Source organism: Erpetoichthys calabaricus, chromosome 12, assembly GCF_900747795.2.
Source record: "Erpetoichthys calabaricus chromosome 12, fErpCal1.3, whole genome shotgun sequence".
Taxonomy (NCBI): Eukaryota; Metazoa; Chordata; class Cladistia; order Polypteriformes; family Polypteridae; genus Erpetoichthys; species Erpetoichthys calabaricus.
In genome coordinates this window covers 3036807-3046898 of record NC_041405.2, presented here as the reverse complement: position 1 = coordinate 3046898, position 10092 = coordinate 3036807, and the positions used below count along the sequence as shown (strand labels likewise).

The 10092-nt window shown below is 41.8% G+C and overlaps 1 protein-coding gene across 1 annotated transcript; it reads left to right on the top strand.

Annotated features, from left to right (window-relative positions):
* nudt9 (nudix (nucleoside diphosphate linked moiety X)-type motif 9) lies at nt 1–9709 on the top strand. The gene is made up of 8 exons (XM_028814861.2): nt 1–346; nt 6098–6337; nt 7450–7539; nt 7650–7736; nt 7951–8062; nt 8172–8318; nt 8816–8900; nt 9012–9709. The coding sequence occupies exons 1-8, from the start codon at nt 18–20 to the stop codon at nt 9158–9160; spliced, it is 1239 nt and encodes a 412-aa protein (XP_028670694.2). The 5' UTR covers nt 1–17; the 3' UTR covers nt 9161–9709.
* Nucleotides 9710–10092: the final 383 nt, after the last annotated feature.

The following is a 10092-nucleotide window of genomic DNA, read 5'->3' as shown; positions in this document are numbered from 1 at the left end:
CCCGAGCCGCCTGTGTCATGCCCTTACTCGACATGGCCGCGGTGCGCGTGCGCGTGCGCCTCACTCCCCACAGCTGGCTCAGACCGCCTCTCGCTCGCCCTCACCCAACATGGCGCTGCTGCACACGGCTTTGGCGGGCTGTCCACGCGCCTTCCTTGAGAGCTGCCGCGGGCGGATCCCATGTTGATTCTTATCGATTTCTTGCAGTTACGCGCCGCCCTCCGCTGGTGTTTGGCGGTGTCTCTTGGATACTGGGCACGCCCTGGGTTATGAGGAGGACGAAGTCGGGTTACGTTCTCGGCTTAACGCTTAGTGTGTTGGGATCCTGCTGGGCCAAAGACAACAGGTGAGTGTCACCGTGGATCGAGAGAGTTTTTTTAAAAAACGATCAGCCCCGGCTTCGTGTTGGGTGGGGGGCGGTTTAGAGGTGAGATTAGCACAAAGGAGTCACTGACGATCCTCGCTTGTTTCGTACTGAGGAAGTCTCCTTGATGACAGCCCGTGGGAGTTCCTGGTCCATACAGCATCCGAATGATGGACTCTGCACTTCACGATACAATTCCTCTTTAAATTTGAACAATTGTTTAATGTGGTGGACGGTGTGCACAGAGGTGTCTGATACCCGTACGCCCGAATTTGCACGTTTCGCAAGGTGTGTCAAAGTGCAGCGTAGAGTTGATATGGCGTTGGTGATTGAGATCATAAAAACACACCAACCGTAAAGAGAAGCCGAGCTCCGCTCCCTTGACGTGAAGCCGCGTATCATCTCATCGGCCGTGATGTGTGTCTTCATGTCAGTGTGGGAGTTTAGTTGCTCGGAGACCAACACTTTTGTGTCCCTGAGAGTTGCAGTTTCCTTCTCGGTTTCGGTTTTCCCATTCAACGAGTTCACTCAGAAAGACCTCGAAACAAAGCAGTTTCATTGTTGATAGATAGATAGATACTTTATTAATCCCAATGGGAAATTCACATTCTTCAGCAGCAGCATACTGATACAATAAATAATATTAAAGAATGATAATAATGCAGGTGAAAAACAGACAATAACTATGTATAATGTTAAATGTTAACGTTTACCCCCCCGGATGGAATTAAACAGTCGCATAGTTTGGGGGAGGAACGATCTCCTCAATCTGTCAGTGGAGCAGGACGGTGACAGCAGTCTGTCGCTGAAGCTGCTCCTCTGTCTGGATTATGTGTGTGATCAGCTCAGGGGGACAACCGCAGTCTGGCCGGCCACAGGATTGTCAGGTATTGGTTGGAATGAAAGCCTCAAAATATCATTAAAAACAACTGAAAAGTAGCACAGTTTTAATAACTCCAGTTCAAGTAGGGTGCACATCTTTAAAGTGTGGGAGGAAGCCCATGCCATTTGTATCCATCCAGATGTAATGTTCAACTTCAGAGATGCTCGAAAACCACAGTACTGTTTTACAGTCAGGGGGTGAGAGGAGGTGGTCTCTCTCCCCTAAACTGAAGCTGCAGCTGCTGTTGTTCATTGTTTAATACCGTTCATCTCCTTAACCCACTGATCCAGGACAGGGCTCTGGGGCAGGCGATCTCAGTAGTCGCAGGGTGCAAGACAGGGACGAGAACAATACCTGACCAGAGTACCAGTGCTTCACAGGGTGAAAACACTTACACACACTCGGGGTAGGATCAGTTTGAACAGCTCCAGTTCAGCTAAAGTACTCCTCTTTATAATGTGAGAGAAAACCCACCGGGAGAACATGGGAACGTGAACCCTGGTCTCCTTGTTGCAAAGCAGCCTGACTACTGCTGTCTTTTATCACAAACGAGCAAGAATTTCACTGGACTCCGTACACGGGACAGTAATTGACCCTCTAAGTGTTAAAACATAACGTATTGCTTACTGCTTACCTTTGCTGCAGTTCCAACTCTCATACAGAAGTTTGCAACTTATGAAAAACTACAGTGTGCTTCAAGTCCTTAAAATTTCAAGTATCTTCACATGCTGCCATTTTTATTTTTCAATTAAAGCTGAAGATTTTCCTGCGACTTTATTTTTTGTTTGCAGTGTCAATCAGAATTGACACCAACTTGATTTTTTTAATACCTTATTGCTTCCCTTCTCTGTGCCCTTGTGATGTTTGAATATTTTAAAAGCCTCTCATGTTTACTTCTACTGCCTTGAACTGCCCTGCCCTGCTTTGCCTCTTGTTACGCTGAGGTTTGGACAACTGTGATGCTTTTTTAAAGAGTGGTGGTTTGGTCTGCTCTTCATTATTGTTACATACTCTTAACATTTATTCTTAAATTTTTTTTATTTGGAGCCATATGGTGGGGAGGGTAACATCAGGAAGGGCAACTCATTATGCGGACAATATGATTCGCTGTGGCAACCCCTAACGGGAGTAGCCGAAAGAAGAAGAACAAGAAGATGGTCCTTATAAATAACTAGGTACTGGCTATAGGGTGGTACAGTTTTTAGCACTGCTTTCTCAAAAAGCTAGCATCTTGAATTTGACTCCCATGCCCTGTTTTTTGTGCAGACTTTGTATGTTCTCCTCTTTGCCAATTTAGTTCAACCCCTAACCCATTACCCCCCACACCTGGGTACATCCTAGTGATGTGAATTTTGGAATTTGTTTAGAATACGCAACTAATCTGTGTTGGCTGGCATCAGATGCTCCTAGAATAGTCTCTGGACCCACAATGACCCTTAACTCGATTAGCAGGATGTTACGTTAGCTGTAAGTTATTTTTAATTCCAGTATCTCAAACTGCAGTCCTGGAGGGCCTCAGTGGCTGCAGGTTTTCATCTTAACGCTTTTCTTAATTAGTGACCTGTTTTTGCTGCTAATTCACTTCTTTTGAATTAATTGTAATTGACTTGCTCTTGAAGACTCTGACCCCTTAATTGTTTCTTTATCCTTAATTAGATGCTAAACAATAATGAGATACAAAATGAGCCAAAACATGACCAACAAACTGTGTCCATCATGCGATATCTGAAAATAAAGAAAGGTGAAGGTCTCTGGAATGTTGATCTGCTCAGGTCCCCAGTGCTCATAGAAAAGAGAAAATCAATAATTTCAGAAATGTCTGCTATTACACAATAAGAGCAGAAGCAAGTCACGGAATTAAAGAACGAGTTTAATTAACAACAACAATCGCCGTCTAATTATTGGGATTAATAAAGTATCTATCTATCTATCTATCTATCTTAAGGAACTGGTTGGAGTTTGAGGACCTGACTTAGTTGGTCTTCTGTTGGCTCCCTCACTTCTCATTTCATTTCTATTTGGGTGCCATTCAAGGAAGGAAATAAAGCAAATCAGAAGAAGGATGAAGAAGTTCAGGAACAAATCTTAAAAAGCAAGTCAATTAAAATTAATTCAAAAGAAGTAAATTAGCACCAAAAACAAGTCACTAATTAAGAAAAGGGTTAGGATGAAAACCTGTAGCCACTGAGGCCCTCCTGTACTGGAGTTTGAGATCCCTGTTTTAAATGAAATTGTGGGGCTACATCAAGTCTTCTAGGACATGAGCATCAAATCAGTAACAATCAGGTTTGGTGAATGCGCAGTTAGGGCTGGGCAGTTATTTGCCCTTGAAAGTTGAAACCTCTGCAGGTTTATTTTCTCCAGCCAGCTGGAGTTTTCATTTTTCTGTGGTCCCTGACAATCTGAAGATAACATTAGACTTATTGATCTGTTGTTGTGAAGAAGGAACGGAGTCAGAAGGCAAAGCTCTCGCTTTACCAGCCAGTCTACATCCCCACCCCCACCTATAGTCGTGAGCTTTGGGTAATAACTGAAAGAATGAGATTGTGGGTACAAGCGGCTAAAATGAGCCTTCTCCGCAGCATGGCTGAGTTCTCCCTTAGAGATGGGGTGAGAAGGGCAGCCATCCAGGAGAGGCTTGGAGCAGAGCCGCTGACCATTGTATCAAGAGGAGCTAATTGAGGTGGTTCGGGCATCTGATGTGGATGCCTCCCTGTGGAAGTTTTACGGGCACTACCAGCTGGGAGGAGACCTTGGGGAAGACCTAGGGCTCATTGGGAGGATTGTATTTCCCAAATGGCCTTGGGATGCCTTGGGATTCCACAGTATGAGTTGGTAAGTGTGGCTGGGGAAAAGGAACTAAATGTTATTGTTATAGCAAGTCTAAAGAACTTCAACAACAATGGCAAGACAGAAAACAACCCTGGCCACTTTCATTGCACAACTGCTATTCAGGCCCAGCTTTAGTGATGTCAGATTGCCTGACACGCTTATGTCTGTGGCATGGAAGCAACACCGCAATATCTGGAGAAAGCCCATGCATTCAGAAGGAAATCATTAAAACAAAGCCAAAGTCTGAACTGAACACTCTTGAACTGTGAGGCAGCCCCTCTAACCATTGTGCTGTTCTGTTGACTGGGCTTACTTTTACTCCTGATGTATCAGTGGGAAGTAAAAATATAATGTAACGTGCTTGTGGTAACACACTTTCTGCAAAGGGATATGTGTTTCATCATGACTCTTTCCTTTTCACAAAACACTTCTGCAACCCCTCTATGATGTAATGCTTTGCAGAGAGAGCCAGCACTGTTGTTCTACCATTGGGAGTACACAGGGTATCGGGTGGATATGTGTGTGTGTGTGTGTGTGTGTGTGTGTTGTTTTGTTGTTTCCCTCAAATTTGCTTTTGACACATCGCAAAGGTTTGCATGTTGGGTTAACTAGAGTACCACAAAACTTGGCTTTGTATGAGTAAGTGCAGGTGTGTGTCTGAGTGTGCCGACCTGGCACGCCACGTAGGGTTCATTTCTGCCTTTACTGAGTTGTTATATGATACGTGAGCATAGAAAATTGATGGAAGAATGTGTAAATAAATGAGCTTAATCGGCTATTGGGTTACAGAAAAGTAGTATTAGTGAGTTGTGTTTGAGATATTCTAGGTTGTTGCAGCAAAATGCATTTGGTGCCCAGTTGCCTTATGACTTCTTGTGTAGGGAAAGTAGTCTAAAACATTACACAGCACAAGTATACAAAATTATTAAACATTTGGGTTTAACTATCGGAGAAAACCACAAAAAGCTTTCCCCGTGTTTGTTTACTCACCTTTCTTCAGAGAAGTTCTTACTTACTGAATGCAGAAATTAAATTGTTAATTTACATAATAAAAGTAAAGATAAGATTTTTAACTCCATGATCTTGGGAACTGGTTGTCCATCCATTCTGTATATTGCCAGTACATATTCTTATTCATATCATTCTAAAGCAGGGGTCCTCAATCTCAGTCCTGGAGGGCCGCAGTGGCTGCAGAGTTTTGTTCTAACCTGGTTGCTTCATTAGAAAGCAATTCTTGCCAATAATTTAAAGCACTAAAAAGCCATGAAATTAACTTTGCTCTGACAGGTAATTCTCATATCCTGGATTTTGTTCCGCTTTCTAAGGATATCATCCTAATGATATGAAAGCTAAAATGGATGAGTAATTCTCAGTCTTTCAATTTTTTCTCTTCACTTTCCTTCCAAGTATTTAATTAAACCCAATAGTGCATGATAAATACACACAGGTGTAAATGGTAACAAGGTAAATGGAGAAATGCTGGTCTCTTGTCATTTGCATGTTATTGCTAATTAGGAGCAGTTAAAAACAGAGAATACAGCTGTTTGAGACTAAAATAAGCAATAAGGGTTCAAAATCTTAATGAGTGAGACAACTAAAGTGAAGCAGAAGTGTTACTTGAGCAGTAAGTGTTTCTTATTAAACATGTGGGTTGGAGCAAAAACCTCCAGCCACTGCGGCCCTCCAGGACCGTGATTGAGGACCCCTGGTCTAAAGGAATAAATTAGTAAAGTCCTCTCTTTTAAGGTTAATGTTTGTTTCAGCTGCTAGAGATTTTTTTCCTGTGTTAAAGGGATTTCTTCTTGTTACATTACCATAACTAATTATGTTGAACTAACATACTTTAGGCATCTCTTGCTATTTAGCAATATTTTCATAATGCATATAGCTGACAGGAGAATTTGGGTATGACACAGCCTTCTCTCCAGCACATATGGCCTAAATATTTTGGGGTTGGTTAAAAATACGTCAGACTGGCTTTTCTAGCTTGATCACTCCCATCTTTGTTTGCTTCATAGGCATTCAGCGTGTGTGCAGTTAAGCACGTGGCTCCACCAATCCACATCAGCCAACACCTGTGCCATGTCACCACCTCACGTTAAGGCACGCTGCCCAGTATACCCAGGGTCAGATATAAGGCGCTTCCCAGTTCCTGATGAGAAGGTTAACTGGAAGGTGGCATTTGTGGACTACAAACCCATACCACACACAGACGAAACAGTGAAGAAAAGACCTGTATGGGCTGACCCTGAAATTGGGTGAGTAATGGTTCGTTTTATAGATGGAGCGGCGTCTACCAGCTGAACCACACAGCGAGAGATCCTTTACTATAAGATATGAGATGTGTTCTCTTAACACAATGATGAGAAAGCTTTATGAGCAGCTTCAGGAAGATGTAGGACAGTGACTGTGTCGAACTTTGGCTGTGACTTTATGGATCCCCCAGAGGTTTATTTTCCCCGCTATCCCCACTGACTAGCATTTGTTTTCCTTTGTTGTCACCTGGCCAAAGTTTAATGATGTTAGTGGAAAGATGTTGTCAGCCTCCATTATGTTAATCAATCTGGAACTGCTTTGATGTACTGAATATTTAAACAAAGCATTATCTTTGCTAATACATTATGTCATGAGTAATTTGTAAAGTTTGTAATCACATTTTACCTTTGAAAATGTTACAGTGCTCTGAGCCTGCACGCTGTGAAGAACACTATACAAAGATAAACTCATTGAATAAATATAGTGACACTAGTGTGACCCTGGGATGTGCATTTCATCCATCCATCCATTATCCAACCTGCTATATCCTAACTACAGGATCACGGTGGGGGGTCTGCTGGAGCCAGTCCCAGCCAACACAGGGTGCAAGGCAGGAAACAAACCCCGGGCAAGGCGCCAGCCCACCGCAGGATGTGCATTTCATTTCCTATGAATATAGATTCTAAATTTATTGCAGCTAATTTTCACATTATTTAAAAGTGAAAATTAGGTAAATGTAGTTTAAAAGAAACACTAGTTTTTCTGAAATCTACTCATTGAATAATCTTGTTGTTTGCTGTGTACTGTATTGTGCTTTATGATATGGCCTTCAATAGCTTACACTGCTTGACCTAAAGCTTCCTTTTATTTTTTTCTGCCCCAGCTCTATTCCAGTTTTCCTCATTCTCTGTATTATTGCCACTACTTTGCATGAATTAAATTCTTGAACTGTTCTTTTTATGGAAAGTAGAGAGAACATGTTTTTTTTTAACAGAATCAACTATAGGAACTGCTACACTTGTTTAGTTTGAGATTTATTTACTCTTTCATCACTTTGTCCTCTGATAACCTGGTTATGTCAGGTGACTTGCTTATACTGTGTTTGCCCCCACAGAGAATTCAGCCCAAAGTTCAACCATTTGGATGGGAAAGTGGATAGGCAAAGTTACGAGGGGCAGTATCAGACTGAGAAAGGCTATCCCAGGTATGCCATTCAAAACCTAATGACACCCAAGGAGAGAGGTCAGCTTATGTTTTTTGCAGGATTGCAATTGTATACTCAACAGCTCGTTATTTCCCTTTGGCTTCCAACAGGAACCCTCATGGACGAACTGGGATAACAGGTAGAGGTTTACTGGGCCGTTGGGGTCCCAATCATGCAGGTGACCCCATTATTACCAGGTGAGTTACTCTTATACCATGTGTGGTTTTTTGTTTTTGGCCAAAGTATTAGAATTATTGATTCCTAAAATAGAAGAGTATGTCTTATTTTGGAGGTGCCAGGTCCAAAGCCTGACAAATGTAAATTGCATCAAAGATCAAGTAACAGGCTGGACATTAAAACTTTAAAAAATTGTGATGGGGTTCTGAACTTTCCCCCTTCTTTTCTTGGCAGATGGAAGAGAGACCGAGACAGTATGAAGGTTCTACACTCTCATTCTGGCAAACCAATCTTGCAGTTTGTGTCAATCCGGCGGAAAGACTGTGGAGAGTGGGCTATCCCTGGAGTGAGTGCATTTTCACTCTTCTGCTAGGTTTTGTCCACACCCGTTTGGAATACCAGTTACATGCGTGGCTTGCTTTTGATGCTTAACTGTAGCTGCCCCCTTTTTACAGGGAATGGTGGATGCAGGCGAGAAGGTCTCTATCACACTGCGGCGTGAATTTGGAGAGGAGGCTTTGAATCTGCTTCAAAAATCTGGTGAGGAGAGAAAGAAGCTAAAAGAGCAACTCAGGGAGCTCTTCAGCAAGCCAGCCTTTAAGGTAACATTTCAGAAACCGGAGCAGAATGACGGGCCTGTTTTCAGTTGTCTTCTTCCTAAATCAAATTGCAGTTGTTTACATATGGAATGATCATTTTTACAATGCATTTGATGTAGTATATTGGGAGTTTGGATTTTACTCCACTATATTGATATGTTTGAATATGTTGTGTTAGGTTCGTTTGTTTTAAAAAGGCTAATTATGAGTCCGGCACACTGTTCTTAAGTGCACTTGCACTTAGTGTAAAGTTATTAAACTATATATATCTTCTTTTTTTTTTTTTTTTTTTGCGCTCTGGCTACTGTGGTCTACAGCAGACTTTGTCCTTGAATGCACCATTTCTGAACAAGCCTTGTTGTTCCCGATACACGATGAGATTTTTATGAGGAATCCCTTGAGATATCCAGTCTAGCAACCAAGAGATTTGAATAAACAAACACTTGAGATTCTTATTTTGGGAGTTGTGGCTCAGTTCAATACCTTTTTGTTTTATTTAGGTGTATGAAGGCTATGTAGATGATCCCAGGAACACAGATAATGCTTGGATGGAGACCGTTGCAATGAATTTCCATGATGATTCTGGTGAGGCTGGCTTTGGGGGGTGGGGTGGTGTACTTAATAGGAGCAGAGAGGGGAATGGTGGAAAGTGGAAGTCTTGGATCCCGTGGTTGAGTTTTTGTTTCTTTCTTGTAGGTTCTTGTATGGACCAGATTCCTCTGGAGGCTGGCGATGATGCAGGCAAGGTGAAATGGGTGGACATTGATGGTTCTCTTCATTTATATGCAAGCCACTTAGAATTCATCAAGGCCACTGCCCTTCATCATCATGCCCACTGGCACTGACAGAACTGCTAGGACTTACTAGAATCTACACGTCTTTTGATTTTTAGAGCAACACCATGTAACTGGCATGTCACGACTACACATAGATAGGGGAGTCAATTATCTGCCATGCTGCATAATTGCTGTAGAACACACAGGGGTGCCAGGCTGAAAGAGTGACGAATGCAAGCTGTATGAATGAAGGAAGATTTGGTTTACTGGTGGGAGCCTTCTTGAATTGGTTCTTATTGGTTTTTAGTGTGTTTTTTTTTTTTTTTTCCTTTTTAAACCAGTCTGTTACTATTTTTTTTTTTTTTTGTAATTTCCTTTAAATCTGAAGATGATGTTACAAGATAAATCAGATAGAGATTGTCAAGAGGGTTTTCTTTTTTAGCTTTTGTGATTATTGTATGCTTTTTTATCTGAATTTTTACCTTTCTTAAATTATTTTGTATGACTTCAGTGTAACACAAGGAGGAAAGATGTATGTTGTTCTGTAAGTTTTAAATGTTTTATTTGTTTACTTTTTCAACAACAAATGGCAGGCAATAAACTTCTTCTCTCCTCTCATCCAAGCCTTGATGTTTCAGTTCCCTCTGACGTCCTCGGAACTTTTGAGGGCTCTTACTGCAGATTTTATAATTCATAGATGGAGGGAGTGGAGTGTGGATTAGAAGAGTTTTAGGTAATTACTAGGGTGAATTAATGAATACAGAAGCTAAAAGTCTTCTGTGTAGAAGGCGTGATATCTACTGGTAAACTTTTATTTTAATCAGTGTGCTGGTGCTTTGTTGGTTTTTTAATCGGAGTTGCCTTTAGTTAGTGGGGAAGGTCTTTTTCCTTGTGCTCGCCAAGTATAAACATGTATTTCACTGTCCCTGAGAGAATTTGGTGCTGTGCTTACTGTAGGGTACACATTGGAGTACCGTGGACTAAAGAAATTGCATTGAATG